Source organism: Echiichthys vipera, assembly GCF_963691815.1.
Source record: "Echiichthys vipera genome assembly, chromosome: 3".
Lineage (NCBI taxonomy): Eukaryota > Metazoa > Chordata > Actinopteri > Perciformes > Trachinidae > Echiichthys > Echiichthys vipera.
The window spans coordinates 15002305-15028896 of record NC_139828.1 but is presented as its reverse complement, the minus strand read 5'-3'; the positions used below and the strand labels follow the sequence as shown (position 1 = coordinate 15028896).

Here is a 26592-nt window from a genome sequence, read left to right as displayed (position 1 = left end):
TTGTAGCAATGTACCAGTATTCAAGCTCAAGAATCGATGTATTCGGAAGAGATGAAGTGTGTTACGCCTCACACTTGTTTCTCTTGCCGAGCCATGCACACTCACTTGTAATATGCAAGAAAAAGCCTCCTTGTAGAATATATACTGAATATATACATCACTTTTGTCAAGGTTGCAGATTTTAAAAGTGCATTGTAGAAATATTGCAAGGAAACCGCATGATATATTTCATCTTTCTACATTATTTGGAGCAAAAAAAAAAAAAACACTTCCATTTATTTCATGCATACAGATGAAAATAGCATTTAAAAAATAATAAATGTAGCGGATCTGGCATGCGATCAGCCTCGATCTGTTCCTCAGGAGCATGCGTATAGCTAGGTCAGTTCACCTGAGAAGGTACAGTCGGTAAGTTCTACAAAAAAGTAAACTGTCCCCAGGCATCCTTTCTCACAATGCACACAGTAGAAGATGAGATGTTAAGCCAGCAATTTAAAGTTTCTTTAAAAAAATAAGTTTCTCATATTTAACACAACTACAGTATCTCGAAATGCAAAAAAAGCGATGGTCTACAACCTCATAAGAAAACTACATTTGATTTGGAAATCGGAACTTGCCAGACATCAGGTTTTGAGTTTCTACAGTTGACTGTTGACACAAAAGACAGCTGGGAGAACCTGGGACAGAATATGTGTTCATATTCAAAAATGGAGGGATACTGGCCTGAAGAATAACTCCCCCGTCTCTCAACAATCTCTCAGGGAACTACTGGAGATTGGGTGTATGTTTAACGGAAAGAAAAGTGGGTGAAAGCATGTTTTGGCCGTGCTGACACTTTGATCTGATACAAATGAAACACCCATGGGGACAGTGCTCAGCATGCTGGCCCAGCAGCCAGCAGCGTTGGCGCATACACCGTATAGAGGTTGATGTCAACAGAAGCCAACACTTGGCTGACACAGATGTTTAGCGGAAGCCCTCTAAAATGGGCTAAATGTAGCTGTGCAGCTGTAACATAGATGCAAGCAAAAGAGTCTACAGCCAGTGGTGCTCACAATGACGATGCTAACATGCAGATGTTTAGCAGGTATACTGTTTATCATTTTCACCATCTAAAGGTTAGGTATGAGTATGCTAGCATTTGCTATCTGTAAACACAAATTACAGCCAAGGCTGATGCGAATATTATAGGTTTTTGGCCATAAACCAAAGTATTGGACAAATTGAAACCTTGATGGTGGTAATGCTAGATGAAAAAGTTGAGGGTGGCAGGAATATTTCTACCAAATTTCAAGGGGATCCATTCAATGGTTCAGATATTTTACTGTTGGTGGTGCTTGAGGAAAAGTCAGAGGATCACCAAAGTCAGTAATAGTCTTCACCTGGTAACCATACATTTTTAAACCAAATGTCAAGGCAATCCATCAACAGCTGCGGAGAAATTTCAGGCTGTACCAAAGTCTTGGGCAGATAGACTGACATTTCCATCTGTAAAGCAGTGCTGCTAGCGTGGCTGAAAACAACTAATTTAGTAATGTTATATTAATGAAATAATCAACAGTGGTGGACTACTGAATATCAACCACATTATTCATGTAAAAAAAAAAGAAAGAAAAACCTACACTGCCAATCTCTGAATACATTTGTGAATCCACTTCTGCTTTGGCCTCTTTGACTTTGCCATTGTGCAGTCCACTGTCAGCCCCCCCGCTGATGCAGATTGTTAGTGGCATGCACATATGCGCTGTGTCTCACTGGGCTCCTCAATCTCTTTGATCTATTAAACATCATGGCTGGCCACAGAGACTCTCTGCCAACATTTTTATAGTATCTTACTGCAGTAGCTAGCCATCTGTATCATGCATAGAAATTTCTATGGTCTCATACTTGTTGTGTTTGAGTGGATAACATATTAATGTAAGTGGTTGGACAACAGTTACAGTTTGCTTGTTGTGCACTTAAAAATTTGTTTTCTTCTCAAAGTGCATCTAAGGTGAGTTTTACAAAGAGAAAAGATGCGGTGGCTTGGGAAATAAAACATATATCTGTTAGCAAAGCTTGATGTACATCCGTGACTAGAGTGATCTCATATCGCTACACAGCAGGGTTATAAAACATGAAGGCTACACTTCTTGTGTATTTGTTCTTGTCAGAATCACTGACCTGATAACTGCTGTTTCTCTCCTGAAAGGAACAGTTCTTTTATTCTCCCCCAGCTTCCTAATGAAACACTTCTTCTCATACAGACCATGACACCAAAGCTGTACAGTTGGGAAGATGAATGGGTCCCGTACTGGTCCCTGGTTTCCCCTGATAGCGTTTTTTCAAAGCACAGAATCACAATTTCCGTTTGGTTTAACGAGGCAGACGGGTACAAACTGACAGTTCAGAATGGCAACATAAAACATGACCTTTTGCATAGGATCTGAGAAGAAAACCCTACTTTTTACGACAAACACCCACTGTGGACACGCCTCTTAAACACCAAGGTACTGTGTTATACAGAATAGCAGACTGTCTATTATTTACTTTGTTGCGAGGCGAGGAACGTGATGCTCACCTCACAGAGTGACTTTCAAACTAGCAAAAAAAAGGCCTTCTGAAAATCTTTGCTTCTGTGGTGATGCAAGGGACTTATCTGGAATACTGGCTCCTTACAATCATTGTATGTTGTATGTATGTGTTTTTTGGATGCACGATGACATTTTTTTATTATGTGAATTGAAGTTTGCAGATGGTAAAACAAATAGCATTCTGCCCAAGCTTACATAAATATTTAAATTATGCATGATGGCTGAGGCGGACTGATTTAATTAAATGTATGAGCTTCACTGCCTGTGGGAGGGAAGATACAAATGAATGCATGAGAAAATACCCCGAGCTATCTGAGGTCTTGGCTTGCAGCTACACATCTATTATCTGTAATGTCATTATACTTTACTGTACTATACTGTATTTAAATGAATACAGTTGGGGAATGAGAGTCTGACGCGTACATCAAATGTGAGGGCTACTAAAGCCATCCCAGAAGATGAAAGAGATATTTATAGACCCGTAAACATTTTTATTCATATGAGAAAGTTTGAAAGTTTCCACACTATGGAGGTTTTTATAGATCAATGTCTCCCAGCTTTTGTGTATATTTCTCCAATCAGTCAGCATAAAAGGAACAAAGAAAAGCTAGGAGCCAAAACAACAACAAACAAAACAAAAAAAATGAACGGGGCAGAAAGCTTTCAAGTTCAGAAAGTTGGCAGGTGTTTAAATAAATCAAAAACCAGTCAGAAATGGCTTAGTGGTTTTGTGTTGCCATAAAAATAGTATAAATAAATATTTTTGTCTGCATGCGTTTAAGTAAGGCTTTACAACCTGGCTCGCACATTCCACTTGGGTTGAGGAAGTTAACTGTTTGTCTGAAGTGCAAAGGGAAAACTTCTAAAAATGCATGTTAATTTTAAACAAGAATCTGTTTATGAAAATGCTTATTCATGCAGTGCCATTATTCTCGATTGAAAGGGGATGAAAACAAGCCAGCAAGAGTACCTGGAGCTCCAGGTCATATGGTGCAGTCTTTATAATTTGCTCACAAAATCCATCCTCCACGAGGGCGAGGCAGTCTTGAGTCTTTGAAAGTAATTCGATAACGAATCATTTATTTTGACTTTTCCTTCTCAAAACCTCCTCTTTTCTCTACAAACAGCATGTGAGGGTTCCTGTGTGAAATTCTCAAACTGTCTGCCTGTCTCTCCTGGCTCAGCTCTGTTCCACTGGATGAGTCAGTTTTTAATTGACGTGTCCTCTAAGGCATTGCTCAGTACAATCTTTGCCCGTCCTTGTGCTCTTCAGGGAAATCACAAATTGCAGTGCAAATCCATCACAAAGCAGCCACTTCAAGCACTTGGAAGATCCTGTCCTCAGAACTGCTCCAAGGTACGTGGGGCTAGAAAACATGACAACTTTGACGACTGTAGTTAATTTCGACGTGCATAAAAAAACACACTATTGTCTCTAACATCAGATCCGATCCTCTCTGATGTGTGCACTTTGGGCTTTTGGCTGTTGGGTAGAAATTGAAGAGTAAGTGAAGGGGGAGATGCTATTGTCACTACCTTCCCATTCCTCAAATGTCTAGGTTAAATGCCCGCATGAGGAGATCCAGGTCACCAATGTTTGCAGCCTGAAAGAGTTCAGGCTGGTCCATCATGGATAAAGCTATCCTCAGAGCAGCCCAGATATTTCCAGACATCACCTGGTGGGACTGCTGCCGACTCCGACTTTTCCTCTGAAGACTTAAGGCAGTCAGGAAGTTACTGGCCGCCTCTCTGGGGAAGCAACAATAATATGAATCAGTTTGCTTTAAGGGCATGCTGTATGGGTTGTACAAACTTTTGCCGCTGAGGCCCTGAACACCCAAACATTTGATTAAACTTGCTAGGACCAATTAGACATCCTCTTATGACCTGGTCACACCAGCAATCAGTGCATATGCTCATGGGGGAGAACCGAAGTGCAGCTATGACATTTTTTCTTTTGAAAGTGCTGGCCTTTAAAGTGACGGAGAACTGGAATGATGGAAAGTCCAAGACAGATGAACTATTAATGAACTATCTACTTTTATCCCACCACCTACTCTTAGGTCAGGAGACAGCAAAGTGTATTTAAAAGCTATGTGAACCTATTGTCCTGTTAGCTACCATGCTAATTTAGCATGTTAAGTAACAGGGGAGTTTACCTATGTTCCCCGGGTCCTGTGTTTTAAAAAAAAAGGGTCTGATGTTTCCCGGACTGTTCAAGAATCAGTGCCGAATTCCACAGCAAATAGGCTGATGTACACCCTAACACTACCCCCTAACCCTGACCCTCACCCTAAACCTAACCGTAACCTCTGGCCCTAACAAAATGCTGAATTAAATCTGTGAAGGCAGAGGCTTATGCGACAGGGGAACACAGGACCCTTTTCTAGGACCCGGGGAACATGGGGATGACCCCAGGAACAGTGCTAGTTCAGAAAGCTATTGCGACTGACTAGAAAGAAAGAAAGCATGTCTTTATTAGTTCTGCAATGGGAACTTCACTTTAAACTGTTTTTTATTTTTTATGTTAAAAATAAACACAGGCCCAAAATACACACATGCACCAACTGGTCCTATATACGTGCATTAATGGAGAGATGTCATGTTTCTGTCTAGCTAGTGTGTAAACGATTAGCTTGGCAGTTACAGTAGTTCCCCACTAGTCTTGTAGGTAGGTCCCTCGTCCCATCACCAAGCTTCTAGCACTGCTTATGTGTGTTACTGTGCTACTTTCTAATGTGACCAGCTGGATGACAGTAGGCTATGTGGGTGTGTACAGTGTTTGATTGACATCTGTCTGCCTCACAAGGTTGCAAATGACACCTTTATCATTCTTATTGGTGATTGGAGCAGAGGTCCAATCAGCCACAATATTAAAAAAAAAAAAACCTGTCTATAGCCTATGTATCTTTTGGTTCACTTTTTTATTGTTATATTTATTTGGGTGAACTTACCCTTTAAGTAGAGAGTCCTAATCATACTTTTAAAATTATATATATTATATATTTTAAAATTATATATATATTATATATATTAAAATACAAACGTATTGATACAAGAGAGAATCAAATCAAAATATATATACAAATATATAAAATTTAATAAAAACACAAAAAAGTCCTAATCATCCAATTCATCACATGTATCATTTCTAAACTAACTCCTAAATGTTACTGTCATTGCTTCCACGTGGTTTCATAAACCCCTTCATGTCGCTTCAGGTAAGTTTATAACAGTGTCACTCCAGTTGTTAGCCTCAACCCTAGCTTCTACCCTGAGGGTTATTTTCTTGTCCTTGCTGTCTCCAGGGTGGAAACAACTCATCCATGAGGATTAACTCTTCTCCCCTGAGATGCTGAGGATCGCTGCTTCTCTCAACCAAGCTAAGTATTTGTTTGTGTGTTTTGCCAACATGTTAAAGATGTCTTCTGTGCAGTTGTCATGCTAGTTTCACTGCTCGGACCTGGCTATGTCTTGGTCTCTGTTCCTGCTCATATACCGTTGTGCCTACTTGTGCAGTATTTGTTCTTGGAGGCTTGTGGATGTTGTTTGGCTGGTGCTTATGAGTCATGTTATAGCTAGTTATGGAATATGAATTCTCATGTTTGGGTATTATAAATGCTATGGGCTGAATTGGGTTTGCTGCATATTTCCTTCTTAAATTTTTCCAATTCATATATTTATTTCTCTGAAAAATTGGCTTTATGTGAAGGTCAACAGGGTTTTTTACACTCAACATTAAGTTATTCACAGTAGTCCAGTTCACACTAGATGGTAAATCAAGATAGTCTCCTAATCATCAATTATATATATAACACCAGAGTATTGTTTAAGTCATTTTTAAGCAGAAATGCCAAACATTCACTGATTGCAGCCTCTTCAGTGTGAGTCTAATTGCATTTTTAAGTTCGCAAATCAACAAATATGAATAGTTGATTGTAATTACAGGATATAACAGACTACATGTTTCACTATTTATTTAATTCCTTAATTGAGAAAATGTCGGTAATCACAACCCTTATTTTAATATTAGTATATTAATATTAGTGTTTTGCTGCACAGTTTAAAGGTTATAGGCTCCTGCTGCATGACAGGTGGATTTCTGGGTTTGTTTTATTTATTGTTTGTTTATCTCCACAAGATCATATATTCTCTTTAATTGTCTGGAAGTAATTATCCTACTCCACCACATCAAACAGGAGCTTTGTCCCTCTACTAAGAGCCCCAGGTCACTCACCTGTGTGCCCCCAGGTTAATACAGCTGATGCCCAGGTTGTAACGGGACCTGATAAACCCGGGTTGCAGCTCTAGGGCTCGTGTGTAAGCCTCCACTGCTTCCTGACTCCGGTCCCCGTTCGCCAGTGTGGCCCCCAGGCGGTTCCACAACAAGTAGTCCTGAAATGGTGGTGTTGGTTGAGGGATAAGCAGTGTCAAAGGGCGAAGATGAAAGATTTGTTTTGCAAATGTGTTTCCACATGCTGTCAGCCTTGATATTGTGGCTTGTATATATAAATATTTCTGGATGTATTTAATTAGTAAACGCACTGGTGAATTCCTCTCAGCCTGGATTAACACTCATCAGCAACATCTCCTCGGTTATCTTTAAATCTTAAATGCTTTGCCAACTCTGAAAGAACTGACCAAGCAGCTGACAGAGTGTTTAACAGAAAAGTGCGAGTGAAATGGAGCTGAATAATCTGTGCTGTTACACAACACTCAGCCTTGCATATGTAGAGACAGCATGACAAAGCAGTGCTAGAGTCATCATCATGTTTTTATTTTTTGGTTTAATTTTTTATGCACAAAGGAAGTGTTTGGAGCAATACACAGCTCCCTGCTATGAAGTAACCTAACAAGGGTAATTTAAGGAGAGCTGAGTTACATAACACAGGGTGTCCTTGCTGTCGTTTCCCACCTGCAGGTAGACAGGCACATACAGAGGTCATGGTCTGCTACAGTAGAGGGGTCCTTCATCTTTGGCTAAGCCTAGAAGCAAGACATAATTATCTCCCTTTGTGTTGAGAGCTATTTTTTCCAGCAGGGGAGCAGACATTACCAAGTCAAATGCGGGAGGTTGGATTTAACAGTGAGTTATATCTTTGCCGGCCTGGGACAGTGCTGGGAGGACAGAGGCTGATTTGCATGAAGGAGATGCACTGATGGAGGAAAAGTTTGTGGTTGTAATTTTTTTTTGTGTGTGTGTGTGTTTATTGTCTGTTTTTAGCTTTCCATGTAAATGTGTGCGTGTGTGTCTTCATTAGATATTGTTCAACTCTGAAAGCGTATGTGTGCCACTCAAAAGTTCATGAGGCCATGTTTGGCAGCTCCTTGCGCCACATATTGCTGTGACAGTTTGATGTGCTCCGTTGCATTTGTTTGCATGAGCTCTCCCCTGATATGTGTGGCTCCATCTCTCTGAGGATGTGTACAAGCTGTATGTGTTTTCCTGGGAACACATGGTGTGTGACAGATCATGGTTTTCTTGTGTGCAGCGGCTTAAATGTTGTGTGTGTATTTATAGCAGATTTTAGGCACCTGATGTGTTTCTCAGAGGCCAAATCAGACCAATTGAAGAACATAGCCAATAATATGCATTCTATGATTACTGCAAATATTGTGCTATTACTACAGACTAGTAAAACTAAATTCAACCGCCTCTGTGTTAGTTCCTGCTACAGTAGGTGTCTCCAGGACCAGATTTTGTCATGATGACACACAGCAACACATTTCAGCAAAGATGGGACAGGGTCATTTTTACCACTCGGTTGCATCACCTCTTCTTTTAACAACTCTGAAAGCATTTGGGAACTGAGGAGACCAATTGCTGTCATTTTGAAAAGGGAATGTTTTCTTATTCTTGCTTGATTCAGGATTCCAGCTGTTGAAAAGTTTGGGGTCTCCTTTGTTGTATTTCAAGTCTCATAATGCGGCAAATAGGGATGAGCGAGTACAGCATTATCTGTATCTGTATCTGTTTACCATATGAAGTGTCCATATCTGTATCTGTACTCGGAATGTGGGTGGGATTTAACCCGGAAGTGGGTCAAGTTGTCTTGAAATGGCCGGGGCTTTAATCAGTATGTTATTATAAGCATGCAATTGATATGAGTTGGTCAGAAATTGCTATATTTATTGCTAATTAGAAAACTATTTACAGGACAGTATCAGCATTAAGAGAGAGAGAGAGAGAGAGAGAGAGAGAGAGAGAGAGAGAGAAAACAAACTCTGACGACCGGCGGGGAGTAGGAGTGTGTGTATGCGTAGCTTAATTAATTTGTAATATTTATACCACTACTTCCTTTATTTTTTTATCGAATACAGCAAGAAAGTGTCAGACAGTTAAAAAAAGAAAAAGAAAACAAATCTCCACAGGCAGAGATGCAACGCGAGCCCTATTCTACCAAGCAGCACGTCTGAACGAACCCACGTTTACAGAACTCTACAGTTAATAAGTGAGTACAAACCGAAGTTAAAACAAACCTGAAGCTGAACAAACTCAAAAGTTAAAGGAAAACCCTGCGAGTCTGAGTGAGGGAGAGGCGGAGAGTGTGTGTGTGTGTGAGGGGGACACAGCAGCGGAGCGGCGCTGTCAAACACATCACAGAAGGCAGACACAGTCTGCTAATGAGGATTTTCATTCAATCCGAGCACGGATATTGATGCGTATTACTCATATCATACTCGTACTCTGCAAAAGTGTGTCATCTGTACTCGTATATCCGGCTCATCTCTAGCGTTGCTGGACCTGCAGACAGGCCAGTTAAGCAACCAGACTTTTTTACTACGGAGCCCTGCTGTTGTAAACATGCATAATGTGGTTTGGCATTGTCTTGCTGAAATAGTAACTTTTCTGGGTGTATAATTTTCAAAAAACAATGACATTTCTCATCATCATTTGACAAGTTGTCTTTGTACTACTTTCAATAAAATGTATGTTTTCAATATTTTTCTGTTTCTATTTATGTTTTACACAGTGTCTCAACTTTTTTGGAAATGGGGTTGTACAATTGTCATAGTTTCTGTTTTTATTTTCATCATTATTGCACGATTCATACACATTGGGAAATGTACTACCGTCTTGAGAGTTATACTATTTGTGAAGGAATGAAATTTTGTTTAAATTTCAGTCTTCACTTATACAGTGAAGATCATATGAAACTATCAACAGCCACCAGCTAGGATATGCAAATGAGCCAGCATCCTTGGAGGCCAATCGGCAAAAAAAAGCAGTAACGATTTTGTAAAATGTTATCAGCTGGGGAAAAGGCTTTGTGAATGAGCCTCTGATCATCCATGAATAGTGTTTCATGAAAGGTTCAGAGTTTACATCAGTGGCATAATAGAGTGCCAGCTGGAGTCAACCAGCTGTCAGACATGTTGTCTCTGCACGGAAACCAGTGCATCCCATGTGTTCACTAACCACAGCTTACAGGCAGCTAGTGAGACCTCTGCCAGTGAGACCCCAGCACATATGGAATGTCAGAATTATCAGAATTTAGATATCTCCACCACTGGGTGTGATAAGGAAAAGTACTGTATGATTTGGGGTAAACTGACCCTTTAAGAAAGTGTTGATATACAACACTGTCAATGTCATACTGTATGGTACTCAATCTTTTGTGTCATTACTCATACTATCTTAAAGAAACCAATGTATTGTATATGTTGCACAATACAAAGGATATTATAATCCTCCATATATTTAGATTTTTGTTGTGTTAACTTGTATTCCACAATATGCAACTGCATTAAATGATGGCGAAAAGGGAAATCAATTATGTTTGAATGCTGTATTTGATTAAATATTTCAACTTTTTTGCCTTTTTATGTTTAAAATGAGGTGATTTGCACTTCTTCATACATGGTTCCTGCCACTGAGGCTCGACTTGATTAATGAGCAGAGCATTTCTGCCTCTGAAAAGCGTTTGTACAACTGCAGCTTCACTCTGCCTAATCTGCATGTTTCCGTGTGTCTGTGGGTGTGTGTGTGTGTGAAGTTCCTACCTCGGGCCGCACTGACAGGGCTGTATTAAAAGCCTCCACAGCTTTGTTGAACTCTCCGCTGACATTGTATAGCACCCCGAGGCCCGTCTGCAAATCCGGGTCAATGCTGTCAGAGTTGTGCTGAACTGCTTCCAGGAAGAGCTCTTTGACCTCTGGTAGCAGGGAGCTGTGGACACACACACACACACACACACACACACACACACACACACACACACACACACACACACACACACACACACACACACACACACACACACACACACACACACACACACACACACACACACACACACACACACACACACACACACACACACACACACACACACACACATAGCTAAGGATTAGTGTGACTTAAGGCTGCTGAGTGAGCGCTCTTAAGATCGCAGAGCTATGATGTGCACTGTACTGCATGTTGACTTTAATTCAGAGTGTAAGAAAATGAGAAAGGGAGATTGACAGGAGGGTAAAGGAGAGAAAAAGTGAGGAAAAGAGAAACAAGAGCAAAAAAATAATGCAGAGAGTCGTGTGTTTCTGTTCATTAGTTCCGTCTATGTAAATCGAGTCTTCTGGCAGAAAAAATAGTAGTTTTTTAAATTTAGTTATTATATAATGTTGAATGGTAAGTTTGTTTATTTCAATGGCATTTTATACAGTTATTGGATATGGGGGGGGGGACATCATGAGTTACTGCCAGAGGCTTGCACTGGGCTCTACCAAGACGGGACCTAAGCTGCTGAAGTTGTTTCACTATGGCTCTTTTTATCCGCGCACCTTCCTTTTCCTTCCCATAACTTCATTTTAGTAGGGTCTGAAATTATGCCCACATGCATTTTTTAGTAGAGGGTCTGAAGATAATTATGAGCCTTTTGATTGGTATCCAAAACATTTTTGGGAGGTGGTCTCCTGCATGTATGGGAGTGAATGGGCGAATGTGCTTCTGGACCGCCACTCCTGTGGACCTGGCCACTACAGACACTCTGGGCCAAATTTAAAATAGCTTGCATGATAAACATTATGAATTCAATGGTTCTCTTGAGTTACTGTACTTTATCCGGGCCATTTCACTTTTGCAGCGCCAAGCCAAGCCGTGGCCTATCTGGTTGGCAGCAGGGCTGATCATGGACAATCTGTGACCGTCTCATCCCATCAAGTGTGACTTCGGCAGCTAATGTCGATTGTCTATGCATGAGACTGTTGGCCTTTCTGTTTTCAGCTTTCAGTACTTTAGTAGATTCTTTCTGAATCACTGTGTTTTTTGTTGTTGTTTAGTTTCACTCCTGTGTTCCCTTTCAGAGTGTGGGATGGAGTAAGAAGCCAAGACAAAAATGATGATGCATGGATTAAAGAGGAGAAAACAGTGACAGATCTATTTTACCTTGGGTGCAGAATAAGGCCTTTTCAATCTGATATACTGTATCTAACAGCCTTCTAACAGCAGTAAGAGCAGCTCGACAAGATGGACAAACTTGGTTCCATGTTTGCCACCTCGCCAGTGAAATAACACAATTAACAGTCATGGTTGAGAGACCTTGAAATAAGTTTTTGCTGTCCCTGACAGAGTCAGAGCAGTTTAAGTGAAACAAATGAGAATCTGAAAAGTCAGTAAAGGTCTTGTTTTTGAATGTGAAAAATGTTTACCAGATAAAGAGGTTAAAATGTCTCCTCTGAGCAACCCTATTGTTTGTTCCTAAAAATACAGCTGAAGTATTGTTGAACTGTTTGCCCATTCAGTCGAAATACTCCACCTTTCGTGTCTGCCCACGTTGAGAGCAGTAGACATCCTGCGTTGGGAGTTTGGGGATCCAATCAGGTGGGTCTTGCCCTTCAGCATGTGCTTGTACTTTGGATTGTGTCGCAGCCAGCATAGCAGGGCCTCACAGGCATCATTGCGCATACCAGTGTTGGTCAGGCTCACTGCCAGAGCCATGAGGGCTGGGAGGTTGTTTGGGTGGAGCTCCAAACACCTGGATGGAGACAGGCCCCGGGCATGGGAGAGAAGAAATGGCGTAAAGTGTGAACTTCAAAGGAAAATCTAGATTTGACAGGCATTAATTGGGACAGGCCAAAGCAATGGAACATCAGGCGGAGGCTAATGATTTCTGGGTCAGGATGGAGGAGCTGCATCTCTCCATGCAGAGCACATGGTTTGCATGCTGCCCTCCGCAGCAGGGTTTGGTGATTTGCATAAGGTTTGCATTAAGGATATGGTGATTGCTCCAGAGATAGAGATCGGAAGAGCATTTGTGAGCTAAAGTTATATTATGTCTTATATCATTTGGACAACTGTCACTAAGATCTACATTAACTTTTGTAATTTAAAAGGGGAGAAGAGCAGCCCTGTGTTGGATGAACAACTTGGATTAGTTAAGAAACTGGAGGAGAGGCCAAAACAAGATTTGTCTTTCATCAAGAGAATTTTCTAGACAGATTTGCTACATCTGATGGGCCAACTTCCTTAAAACCCTTATAATCTCAGGCAAACCAAATTATTTCAGTCACCCACTGCAATATGATGTAGGTGAAGATTACATAAACTTTGGTTGAGGTCATGCGAATCCACTGTACACTTTGTATGTGTCTTTTGAAATGTTAAGAGTCCCTTCATCCGTATTTTTCTCATGTCTAGAGTGATGAGACACCCATGTTATTCCAGGACTTTCCCATATTTGGCAGATTTTTTTAAACTGCCAGTTCTAACTTAAAATACATCAGTCACATTGTTGCCTCTTCAGTTACCTACTGAAATTCAAAAAATGCTTTGGTTTTTGCCATGGAGACAAAGCTGGACATTAACAAACAAAATGTTTATTTTCAATATGTTTTTTTTGTCTGTGTAACAATATTTAATGAAGTGGTAAAAAAAAGCTGAATAAAGCAGGATAACATGGTACTTGCCAACTGAAGTGTTGGCAGTGTAGCAACAACAGGACTAATGCCAGTTAAACATATAATCTCTCTTCGTACCCAAACAGTCCCCTCACAGATGGAGCGATTACATGATAAACAAACTCAAATCTACACCATGCAAACTAAGGTCTGAATGGTGTTTCACAATATGCATGAGTCTCTTGGATTAAGTGAGATTCTTGGGATTGCAAAATAAATAATTCACATCCTTTGTTATCCCATTTTCGTAGAAGAGCAATTTAAGGTTTTATTTATTTTTCATTAGTATTATTTTTACTCCACAGACCATCTGTGTCGCAAAAAAAGAATAGATGTTTTTTCCTGAATGGCTGTCTCCTGTGTTTTCAGTTGACTTGTCAGTGTTCACACTCTCAGAAAGGTGCAACTTCTGGCTTCAGCAGTGTTATGAATGAAAGTGTGCCACCTCCCATTGAGGGCTCATAGCCTGGCTCTGTGCAATCACCATCCATGTGGGGTGTCTCTATTTTAGGAATAAAAATCACTGTATGTTTTCTTTCAAATTGCTGGTTATTTAAGTAAAATGGTGAAGCTCTTCTTCTTAGGACTATTTTATAACCAATCTTCACATTAGAATTTTAAGTTGCTGAATAGACTTCTGTCAAAAAGTTAACAAATTTCATACGATGGGTCTCATCTTTTAACATTTTCCCCATAGAGCTTTGATTCTCTGCAAGTACCCGATTAACTGCAGACAATTTTCGGCTCCCGCATTTAATTAATAAGGAGAAATCTTGTACAGTTTCTATTTAATATGTAATATTAAATACGGAATACTGTTATATGTTTTTGGGCTGTTTTGAACATTCAAGAAGGAACGTTTTTGTCACAAATGTCTATTACAACACTGAAAATACTTAAGTCGTCTTTAGCTTGTAATAAATTGATCTTTTTACAGTGAGAATTTGGGTTTTCACTTGGACTTGGGCTCAAAACTGCAGCCGTGATTCAGGCTTGGACAGAAACTATGCGGGTTTATGTTGGGTTGGGTCTGCTTGTTTTTGTTCCTGATCATAGCTTTAGTCCCACTTCTTGCTTACAAAGTCTGAGAGCGATTTTTGATTTTAAATGGGACTTTTTGTTTCTCCTTACCTCTGGAGGGAGACGATTGCTGCCTGCTCATTCTCATTTTCAGCCTGTGTGGTCCCCAACACTTGCCAAGCCTTCAGGGAAACAAAATACAGGTAACAGTTAACAACAGGACGGAACCTGGACTTTATAGCTGGTATTCTCCATGGGCTGAAACACAGTGACGGTGGCTCAGCATCATCTGTCTGGCATAATAAGTGGCATCCAGCAGAGCGACTGATGCCAGGCATTCAGACACATCAATACAGAGGATTTAAACATTCAGAACTCTTTCAAATGTAAAATTCTTATGAGGTAAAATGAGATGATTAGTAATAATGATTAGAAATTGTGTGTAAAGTGTTCCATACATTACTCCATACAATACTCCATTAAATTGACATACTGCTCTTTGAAAAAGTGAAGTTATAATAAAAATGAGGACTCTTAATTAAGATGAACTTAATTGTGATTATGGATTTATTTATTTGAGTCATTTTTACGCTGAAAATATTTGGTTTTGGACTGTTGGTCAGACAAATCAGCACATCTAAGACTCCCCGAGCCCCAGGTGGCATGTTCATATTTCTTGTTATGTACAATGAATGTGTTAAAATCAGCAAATATTCAATTTACTATGATATAAAATAGAGAGAAGTAGCAAACTCTCTCACTGGAGAAGCTGGAACAAGCAAATATTTGGCACTTTAGCTTAAAACATGGTTTAAATGATAATCTGAGCCTCTGAAATCATGCTGAGTCATTTTCTGTAAATTAATTAATAGATTAATCAACTAAGTAAGCCTTGAATGTGACTGTGTGAGCACTGCATTTGATCTCTGTGCCAGTGTTGGTCCTCAGCAGGAACATGCAAATTGAAAGTACCCTTGATCAGCACAAGAGGGCAGACAATGATATAACCAGCCTCAAATCCGAAATGTGAGATTATGAGATTACTCCTCTGTATTTGTGTCTGTAAGGGCACTCTTAATAACATGTTCTCAGGCTAATCTCTGTCGATGCTTTTTTTTTTTCTCTTTGAAATGAGGGTCGAAATTATTTCTGAATGATTCAGAGGTCTTCACAGTGGGGCAATAAGCCACTAAGCACCCCAAGAAGGAATTTTTGAATCGTATTAGTTCCATACACCGCGGGATAATCCTCTCCTCGGAATAACTGGCACATTTCTGTATATTCCAGGGGATTCCGAAAGTACTTTGTATGAAGGCTTTGCTCTTTCAGCCTGCAAAGAGGTCACTGCTTTAGAAACGAGGAGAATACAATAAGGAGAAAAAACCTGCAGAATGAGCTATTATTCAGCTCACTGGGCAAATGGAAATTCTCATCAAAAGTATGAACAAGTTGAGTATTTTTCCTACACTAAACAACTCTTTTAGTAAGAAAGTAAATTGTTTGCCCTCTACAGGAAATCAGTGTCCTGCCTGTGGGCTGTCTGCTAAATCTGCTTTACACAGCCTGTGTGGTCACTGGGGGCTTCTTCCTCTATTTTTTCCACATTAGGTGGAGTTTTTTGGGGCCATAAATTTGCACCTAAAATCCCGACTGCTCTAGTCGGGTTGACTTTAGTTTTATTGGGCAGGTATGCTGTAAATGTGCCTTCATCGCCCAGCTGTGCATACTGTAGAAATGTCTCCTGTCTGTCCTCTGTCTGGATAAATAAGGAAAAAAACAATGTGTGTACTCAATGAATTCACCTCTGAATCTTGCGGGTCTTGTAAGACAGCTCCTTCCAGCATAAGCACAGCGTTTTGCAAGTCCCCCTCTCGAGACTTCTTTAGTCCCTCTTCGAATGCGTTAGGCAAGTCTTTATAAGGATTATCTGTGTGGAAGTAGTAACCCTGACAGCAAAAAAATAAAAAATAAAAAAATAAAGATAGGGACAGTGGCAATGTCAGTTTCAGGTCTCTTACATATTCAATGCAAACCAGGGCAACTGTCCTGTGCAGTTGTTTATTTAAGCTTAGCCCCAAAAGCAGGAATTGATCTTTTCTGCTTCACATCAAACCTGGGCTGAGATCCCCGGGGTTTGTCGGTTCTCTTTAAATGTTAAACTTTGCATTTTTAAACTGTGATTACCCTTGTGTGTTGTTGCCTGCTTCTGAGCGTGATGACTTTAGTACAGCTTTTTCATAAGAACTAGTTCTGCACTGGGATCAATCAGAAATCCCAGAGGTCTGATCTCATATAATTCCCTTATAGAGGAAGGTCAGTTAATGCATAAAGTACACTGCTCAGCCATATGCTCTGTCCTCTGAGACCCACAAACATGACTTTATATCACATATGGTGATACTATACTGTACAGAATATAGGCTTCATTGTACAAAGTGTTCTATATTCATGTAATGGTAACATAAATCTGATCATTAAGTACATTTAACATAAAAAGTAACCCGTTTATTAAAGAAATATTGTTTCCTAAGGATTTTAATTCCCTGGTAAACTTTAAACCTATGCACATTTTGGGCTCTGAATTGAGGTGTAAGTAAGGAGACTGATTCCAATCTAATTTCACCTCATGCATTAGGTATGAAGCTAGGACCTGGAGATGACCATCTTAGCCTAAAGACTGGACACAGAGGGAAAGAGCTAGCTTTCTCAGCAAACTATCTCCTATTAAATCACTCGAATAAAACAAACAAGATAGAACATGTTAATTTTTGAGCTTCAGGGGTGTTGGTATAGGCATATATTTGAACTCTGGACAGAGCCAGGCTGGATTTTCCACCCTGCTTTCAGTATTTATGCACAGCTACGCTAATCACTTCCTGACTCAAGTGTTATACATAAGGTACAGGCATGAGCGTGGCATCAATCTTCTAATCTAATTCTCTGCAAGAAATTTCCCAAAATGTGAAACTCTTCCTTTAATTTTTTAACTTTAAATATACTTTATATCATTTATTCATTAAATTCATTTTCAATTGTTGCTTAACTAAGTTGCTTGTTAACTCTACAGAAGCTGTCAATTCTGTATATCTCTCCATTAGTGTCATCCAGACACATTTCTACACATGCTGATTGAATCATTGTAATGATAGTGACCTTCTCATGTGGAGAGACCGAGGAGGGAATCTGCGCCTGCTCGTTTTCCGTCAGCCAGTTCCGCCGAGCAAGCTCTTCCCACTCTGCCTGCATCTTATCCCAGAACTCGGTATCTGACTACAGACGTCAGAGAAAGAGAGAGCGAGAGAGGGACACAGTGTGAGGAGGGAGGATGGATAGACGGGGGAGGGGGAGTTGAAGAAGGAAGGAATGAGTGATTAGTGCACAGTAGAACAACAGCTCCTGTAATCATCCTACTATTGGAAATGTCACGTCTGTCCGGCTCACTGGCTGTAACGTATGGGCCTCCACACTTCTGATGACTCATCACATTTGCAAGTCAAGTCAGAGCTCAAAGGAGCTATCTGTAATTACAATGCAAACCAAATTAAAACCTACTTCCACTTTCAAATTGATTGAGAGGTCTTTTAAAATGCAAAATAAATTAATACTTAACAGTTACTAATGAAGTATCAATGTTTACTGATGGGGTTGGCAACAATATTGTTTGTACACCTGAAAAACAGGCTGGTATTTTCATATACGATCGGTTAAGATATGCACAAAATGCTCGTCTGCAGGACAAAACCTCTCTGTTAGCTTGACATTTGAACTGTTTTTTGTTGGCATTTCAGTTAGCTGGCCAAATCCTCGAAGGTTATCGTGGAGGAATAACCCATCAGTTGAATATGCCATTCCACCTCCTGGAAAAGCTTTTAATTTTATATTCAACTGGAAACTAAAGCCTATAAGAACCCGTTAGACACAAGCTTAAATTAGTCATGCATGTAATTTCTTCCATCAACAACAACAGGCATGCTTTAAGTATATCTAAATCTAATCTAAATATTTTGGTACATAACTTTTATTATTTTCTTTGCCTGCAATGTACATTCAAAAATGATATCTTAGTGCAGTGTAATGGGATGTTACCACATACCTTCCAATTGAGATGGCTTAAATTAAATGGTTCAAAAAATAATAAGGGAAAGTCATTTTAGGAATCAGCATTTACACTCAATTTAAAAAGTTGCTTATATAAATTGCTAATACTGCACCATGATGACCAGCATGGAGTAACTGTCAGTGTCATCTGACTCTTGCAGTAAAGAGAAGAAGTCAATAAATCACTATAAGAGATTATGCTTTAAAAAACACATTTCCAATTTCCACATTAAACTTCTGTCTGAAATTGTTTTACACTTCAGCAATCAACTGTTGTGATCACAGTAATGGTGTTTGAATGATCAGTTTGCCTCATTTCATAACTTCAGAACATTGAAGAAACTGTCCATTTGTACTTTCCCCTCAAACCCAGCATTCAATCAGATTTAAGAGAGGGATGTGTGTGTCATTTGTTCAACTAATCGGCTTAGCTAGATGCAGATGAAGGCCTGAAATCAAGATCAGAAAAGACGAGTGGTTTGGAAAAAATGCAGTCAAATGGCGGAGTGAAGAGCAACTTGAGGAAATTTAATCATGACGGACGTACAATTTTCCTCTTGAGTTTGATTGTTTATTGTGATGGGGCAGGATAAGTGTTGGGGGACAATTCTAATTTTCATATTCAAAGTTGGACTGAAGGTTAAGTTTTTTTCTGTGTAGATACAAATTCCACAACCATGTGAAAAGTCAGAACGTTCTCATTCCCAGGTTGACAAATACTGGCGCATTGACAAATACACAGCCCTCAGTGTCAGATACCGTCGCACAAGGGCTCCTTCCGTATGAGACGCACCAGGTTTTCAATGTAACAAACTTATTTGAACCAAAACCACAATGTGTTCTTATACCTAACCAAGTATGGTTTTGCTGCCTTAACCTAACCAAGTAGTTTTGTTTAAATTCACAGCGTTAAAGTATGGTATGGTCGGAAAAGTATGATGACTTGACAACTTTTTGCTTATATTTGAACTGATTGTATGAATCTTAAAAATCACTGTATAGTTTTGAAAATACATGAAGGATCACAGTGTAGGGGCTCTTTTTAGGTCATTCAATCGGTATGAAAAGGACTTTCGTTGTTTTGCCGATGACACACTGTCTAACTTCTTACTCTGGAGGAAAGAATATTTTAATTTTAATCTCTGTATATTTTTAATGGTATTAACCATATGACATTGTTTTTTGTTTTGTTTCCAGCTAGATTCAACCTGTTCTTTGTCAGTAAACACGAGCCGCCAAAAACGGAGTAGTCTGAGACACTGCTTTAGTCAGAACCATCATTAATTTAAGTGATACAGACAGACAGAGAGGATTATATGTGCCTTTATCTCCTCCTCTCACTTTGACTTGTGCAACACTGTGTTAAGCCACCTTAGCCAAGGAGTTGAAACCATTTCAGTGTGTTCAAACAGCTGCATCAAGGGATTTAACTATAAAACAGGAACACACAGTATCTGTCCTGTTTTACCATCTCCACATTGCATACTGGTTTATTTTAGAGCTGATTTAAAGGCTCATGTGGTGACTTTTCAACAGTAGATTTATTATAAAACAGATAAGCAGAAGACATGTATACATTTTTACCTATACACCGTTTTGAAACTTTTATGAAGATGTTTTAGAATTTGAGATGCAAAGGAAGTAATGATTTTTCTGTCCACCACTTTGGTCCAGACTGAAATATTTCAACAATTATTCAAGAATTGTAATAGCTTTAGTGATCACCTGTAAAATACCTGTAAAACGAATGGCTTTCTCATCACCCTCAGCTGTACTTAGTGTTTAGTGCTTATTAGAAAATGGCTAAAAACCAAGATGGCAAATATTGCATCATACCTTCTAAACATCAGCATGTTGGCATTGTCATTGTGAGCATATTAGCCATGCTGTGCCACATACAGCTTCACAGAGCTGCTATCACGGCTGTAAATGCTTCCTTTCCTTTCCACTGTTAAGTCTCTTTACAGCCATCTGAAGGCAGCAGGTATCAATTTATTTGCCACCTTTGATTAGAGTAATGTTGCACACTGTTAAGCTCCAATTACACACAGACCACACAACCTCAGTGTTGATGTGCACATCAAACGTGTCGTTAGAGTAAGCATTACTCTACAGTTTCTACTGCAGTGTGAGGAGGTTTGGATACTGACAAATAGAATCAGTTCACACATGAAACATTGCATATCAATTAAAACTTCTTTGACTGCTAATAACTCCATCAGGACCGTCCGTTCCTGCCAGTCATCCCCCAGTGTCTCCGACCAAAACATGAATGGCTGCGCACATCATCTTCTTTTTAGTCTGGCCAAGTGATGTCTGGAGCTCAGCACTTTTTTATTGCAATACAGATGTGAGATTGTAGGAGATAAAACAAAAAACGTCTATTTTTAAAATCCCAATTAATATGTGGATCAGCAGGATCAAGTTTATGTCAAAAATATGAAGATGAGGCTGGCAGCTAATTTGTTTCTGGATTGTCAGGAATTAGTTTTGAGTCCAAACTTAAATTATTAATAAAACTGCAGATAGTTATTGTATTGATCATTGTATGTAAGGAAAACATAATGGCCATAGGATCTTTTTTTTGTCCAACAACACCAAGCTGTCTCTGAGGACTGTCGCCACAGGACTTGCAGACTGTTAGTGTGCCATGACGGGGAGAACCCTGGGTTTAAAGAGGATGAAAGCGGTCAATGGGGTTGGCCATGGTTGTCACAGCCTTTAACACACCTGTGATGTATTCTTCCTGATCCCACCCCATGCCCACTTGCGCCCCAGGTGCGAATTAAATTACCAAAAATGTGTTTGACACACTGGGCACAGTGCACTTAATCCGGATCCACCGGGGTTCACTGAAATAGAGTCCTTAGTTTAAAAAATGTTGTGTTTTATTTCACCTTTATTTTCAACAACCAGACATCAGATGCTTGTTTATTCTGATCATGTCGTTAAAAGATGACTGCAACTGCAGCTGCAAATTCTGACCTCCACATAGTTTTTCTATTTATTAATAATTATTTATGGCCCTGGTAGCTGCTAGAAGTGCACAATGCAGTATATTTTTGTAATGGTTCACAGTGGAATATTTGCTGCGGTGCATCTATGGATGGAGTTTGAAGACTTGGATACACAGCTACACATCTTGTTGAGAGATTCAGCTTCTTTTTCTGTCCTCTTCATTTCTACCCATAGTGGTTAAAAATGTACACACGGTTCTTCATGAGTTGTGCCTTTCCTGCTAGCATACAGCATCGTCACTACAGATAAAGTTAATGTCATGTTTGTTTTGTTTTGTTTTGTGAGTTTTCTTCCAGCTGGCTGAGTCAGTGATTCTTGGCTGTCTTTCCTGTCAGAGGCAGAGCAAACCGAGAACAATAATGCCAAACAGAGCAGAATGGCCTGCTGTGACTTATTGAGTCCTCTTTAGCCAGAAACTCATCTGTATGACAGCACTGTGTACAGTACAGTAAATGTGTGTATGTAGTGACACTGTAGAGGGGTGCAGGGTCAGAAATATACACTGTGTGTGTGTGTGTGTGTGTGTGTGTGTGTGTGTGTGTGTGTGTGTGTGTGTGTGTGTGTGTGTGTGTGTGTGTGTGTGTGTGTGTGTGTGGTGTGTCTGTGTGTCTGTGTGTCAAAGGTCTTTTCATCTCCATGTCTTAGAGGCTTGTGATTGACATGGAGGCCGTATTGTCCCTGATGCTGAGAGATGGTAGGTAATTGAAGGCTTCTGATTCTCAGACAAATTGACTGAAGGTGAGTCTCTGCTCTCAGTGCACTACTGGAGTTTCTGAAGTGGAGGAAATACATTGAGGGAGCCATCTGTTGGGCGGGAAATGGTCAGAAATATAAAAATTTGTAGCAGGAGTAATTTCAGTTATATAATATTATAATCTCCCCCACATGTGAATGTTGTGAAGAATATGCATTTGATCTCATAGTTCTAATTGCAATAATTAAAATTTTACAATATATTATACAACGTATGATTTGCAACCACTTATCTCTTTTTCTGATTGACGTTTCTTTTGCAGTGGTGAGTACAAGTATATACACTGCTATACAAAAGTAGAAAAAGTTGAATTAAATTAGTATTATTAGCTAATTGTATCCACAGTATCCAAATAAAAGTACCCAATATGCAGAATAACCTCTTTAAGAAATGTATTATTTTGTAGTTTATTCTGAATATATTATATTATTGGATTATTGCTGTAGCATTCATGAAAATTGTGTTCTTTATAATATATCAAACAAAAAAAAATATTTGCTGCTTTGGAAGAATACAGATGAATCAGTTCACTGATTCATCTTTATTCTCAGAAAATGAGTATCATATTATTAGTTCAAGTGCCTTTTATACTGTAGACATTCAAATTGACAGTCTATGCAGTGAATGCATGTTAAGGAAGACAACCTTGTAAGGGGTAGATTATTACTATTGTTTTAGGGCTGTCAAAAAAACGCAATACTGCAATACTATTAACAAGCCAACCACGTGATTGCAAGCAACTGCCATAACCACCAGTCTTTGTGTGCGTATTGAAGGTTACATTTATAATGAAAACAAGAGTTTAGAGTATAATTAATGACCCATGATGGCAGATAAAGTGTCATTTAACAAACTAATGAATTGCTCCATCCAAAAGCTGCTTGGAAGCAGCGAGGATAAGGATTTGGGTGATGCTGTTGAATGTGCGTTTGCATGTTCAATGTGTTTCCAATCACAGCCCCTACAGCAGTGGAGCAATGCCTACACACTGTCCTCATACTATACACAACTCTCTCTCTGTGGCTGTTGCAGCTGACCAGCAACCTGCATGCGGGCTTTCCAGCTCTGCCGTTTCTTTTGAGTTCGCCATAGTTTGACTGAATCTGCTTGTTGTGCTAACCTCAGTCTACTGCTAACAGCAGAGAGCTAAAAGTTTTTTGGCTGACCTTGTGTTTTGGTTCCCCATTACGTTTATCAATCGATACACCATATGCAGATGCATATTAGAAAGTAACAATAAAATGGAAACATCCAAGTGAAATACAAATACCTAAAACTTGAGCTGCCCCCAAATAATCGACCAAGCACTGGTTGACCAAAAAATTATTAGCAGACCAAAATGTCATTGGTCCATTGGGCGCAGGAAAACACAAACAAACATTTGGATCCGTTTCTTGTCAAAATTAAGCGAAAATCTATGTGACTGAAGGCTAGAGGGTATTGATCAAAGGGTCAGTGGAGGGCTTTTAATTTGAAGGGCCAGATACAGGAAGTCATGACACTCACTCACTGTCAGCGGTTAGACAATTAACAGTTAATAGGGCTGGTAAGTCCCTTCCGGCATAGCCCATGGGACCTCAAAATTACATTGGTGTCTATGGAAATGGAACAATTGTTGGTTTCAGTCATTATATGCTGTGCGCAACTGCAACACGATTGGCCCGTGACATCATGACGCACTGCTCTCTCTGCTCTGTGCGGCGCAGTTAACCCTGTAAATGCCAGCTCCTCTCTCTCATACACTCATTCACACTAAATAAACACTTCTTCTTCATTTTTCTACAGCTTATGAAGCCTTGGCTACACCTGGATTACACATATGATGTTTGTGGAATTAAATATGATCGTTCATGTAAAGAGTTTGAAGGAAAAAGACTACATTTCATTTCGCATTTATGACGTCACGCCATCACGCTTTGGCTACTCTTCTAAACTCCGAGTGCTGCTGCTGCATCTTCAGCTATGGTCTTCTGCCAAGATTGAGATCTAGATACAAGTGTGTTTTGTGCCAGAATGTCCACATTCAAGCAAAAATAACAGAAGGAGCCAAAGCGTGATGGCGTGACGTCACATATGCGACATGAAATGTAGTCTTTCTCATTACGCTTTTTCCAGAGCCTTTCACTGAACAATCCTACAATAAAATGTTAAACTCTTTACATGAAAAATTATCATTTAATTCCAAAAACATGTGTAATCCAGGACATAAAATGACTGGGACCAGAAAATAATTGTTCCATTTCCATGGACGGGAATATACATTTGTTTGGAGTTGAGGTCGACCAAGACAATCCTTGGTCGGGGGCAGCCCTAATTTGAGACAATTTACATAATTGCTTTCCACTACTGTTTATTTGCAATGGATGTGTGTTGATGCCATGTCACCAACTGTCCCAACTGCCAGCCCAGCATCAACCCCACTGCAAAGGCCAGCACTGCTCCTGGACTCTTGAAATCTTCAGCTTTATGCTCACATGAACAGTCCTCACACTCCAGGCATTATACTCATTTACATAATATAGTCTGCATTTTTGTTTTCATTATTTCTCATCATGTTGTGGACAGTGCCCTAGTCATCCTTTTATTTGCAGTCAGTTTTTTGCGTTGTGAAATCCCATCTGGTGTTTAACTTTTACGCCCTCTAATTGCACCGGGGGTGTCACCAATTTGCTCGCGGTATTAAAGTGGAGTAAATACACCGACGTGTTTTTAATTTACAAGAAATCTAGTCATATTTCTTAATAATGTGGTAAAGGACGCTTTGTACACTGGCATTGTCAGTTTAATTATGTGGAACAAGACAAAGATACAGCAAGGCAATTTATATCCTTTGTATCACTGGAGCAAGCCCATAGCTGTGACTCTAATTTCAGCAGCTCTGATGAAGTGGTACGTGAAATGGATTGAATCCAGAGAGCTTGCTGCTGCCAAATATGTCACCGCTGTTTGGAAATGAACTGGGGGGTGGGAGGATTGGCTGGGGATTGATTAGTTACTTCATGAATACATTATTGACAACGTAGATAATCATGGCAGAGGTTACACATAACCTTGGCTGCTGGTGTCACCTACTTTAGGAAAAGGTATATTTATATTTAGCCTCTAGAATCCAATTAGTGTTTCTTAGTCAGCTGAACTAAGGTAATAAATACAGCGGAAATAAATGCACACTGCCAGAATGGTAATTTACAGAACAAGACAATTCATGCTAGGTCGGCAAAAACTGGTGCCGATAAACAAGAAAATGGTACAAAACAATTGCTTTACACTATATTTCACAAAAATGGTAAATTATACCTTGACAAAATCATTATAGATTGTAAAAAAAAACAACATATCTGTATGTTTTGCTCTGTTAAGACAGAATGAATGATCCTAATAAACAGCTGGATATTACACAAATATAAATTATAACCACGTCTTGCTATATACAAATCCATAGAGCATTTTGCACATGAATAAAAGTATAAAGGGAAATGCATGCCTATAGGCTTTGAAGCTTTTGGCAACCATCAAGCTGTTTCCGGCAAGTGACTAATTTTTCATGATCCACTTACTCAGTGTTTGAGCTGCCGAAATGAACATTAAGACCCCATGAATCAAAGTAGCTCCTCTTTTTTTTAAATTGATAAATTGTCAGGTATGTTTGAAATTCTGTTTCTTTATTGCTCTAGGATTTTTAGTTCCTGGAGTGAATGCTTTGTTGCCAAAATCAGATACTGTAGTGAGATGCTAAGTCATAATATTTGATCTAACTAACTTCTTTGGCTCTAACCATGTCTGCTCATGTCACTTTGAGTTGTGACTCAACCTTTGCAGGAAACGAAGCATATGAATAGGCTTTACTGATCCATTTGCCCAGGGGGCTTACATTACAAAAAGTCTCATTATTTTCGAGTGACATCAAGCAGCATCTAAAAAAAGGCTTTCCTCATCTCCAGAGCAAGATTGGTCTTTTAATGTTAATGAGCCACCCACTGCTTTGCTGCATAGGCCAAGTCCTTGGTCAGCGGGACAAAAATAGGAAGCTAGAGTCACGATAATGTCACCCGGAGAAGAATACAATAGCCTACATTTCAGTGGACAAAGTGCCACCAATGCAATTTGGCAGACAATATGATCACACACTATATGGATGACTGTGATAACAACACATTTAGCTACTGTGGCCAGGTTATTAATGCAGTCAACTGTGAATTTATGACACATATGTTTTCTTTTTCTACTAAAAAT

The 26592-nt window shown here is 39.5% G+C and overlaps 1 protein-coding gene across 1 annotated transcript in view; it reads right to left on the bottom strand.

The window, feature by feature from the left end:
* Window positions 1–4120: 4120 nt before the first annotated feature.
* pex5la (peroxisomal biogenesis factor 5-like a) overlaps window positions 4121–26592 on the bottom strand; it is a gene marked incomplete at both ends in the record, with an annotated part of 96127 nt that continues 73655 nt past the window's right edge. Inside the window, 7 exons of the mRNA XM_083940194.1 lie at window positions 4121–4322; window positions 6811–6968; window positions 10578–10743; window positions 12329–12547; window positions 14601–14671; window positions 16292–16435; window positions 17643–17759. Of these exons, the coding sequence (XP_083796320.1) occupies window positions 4121–4322; window positions 6811–6968; window positions 10578–10743; window positions 12329–12547; window positions 14601–14671; window positions 16292–16435; window positions 17643–17759 (1077 nt within the window). The remainder of the gene's footprint in view (window positions 4323–6810; window positions 6969–10577; window positions 10744–12328; window positions 12548–14600; window positions 14672–16291; window positions 16436–17642; window positions 17760–26592) is intronic.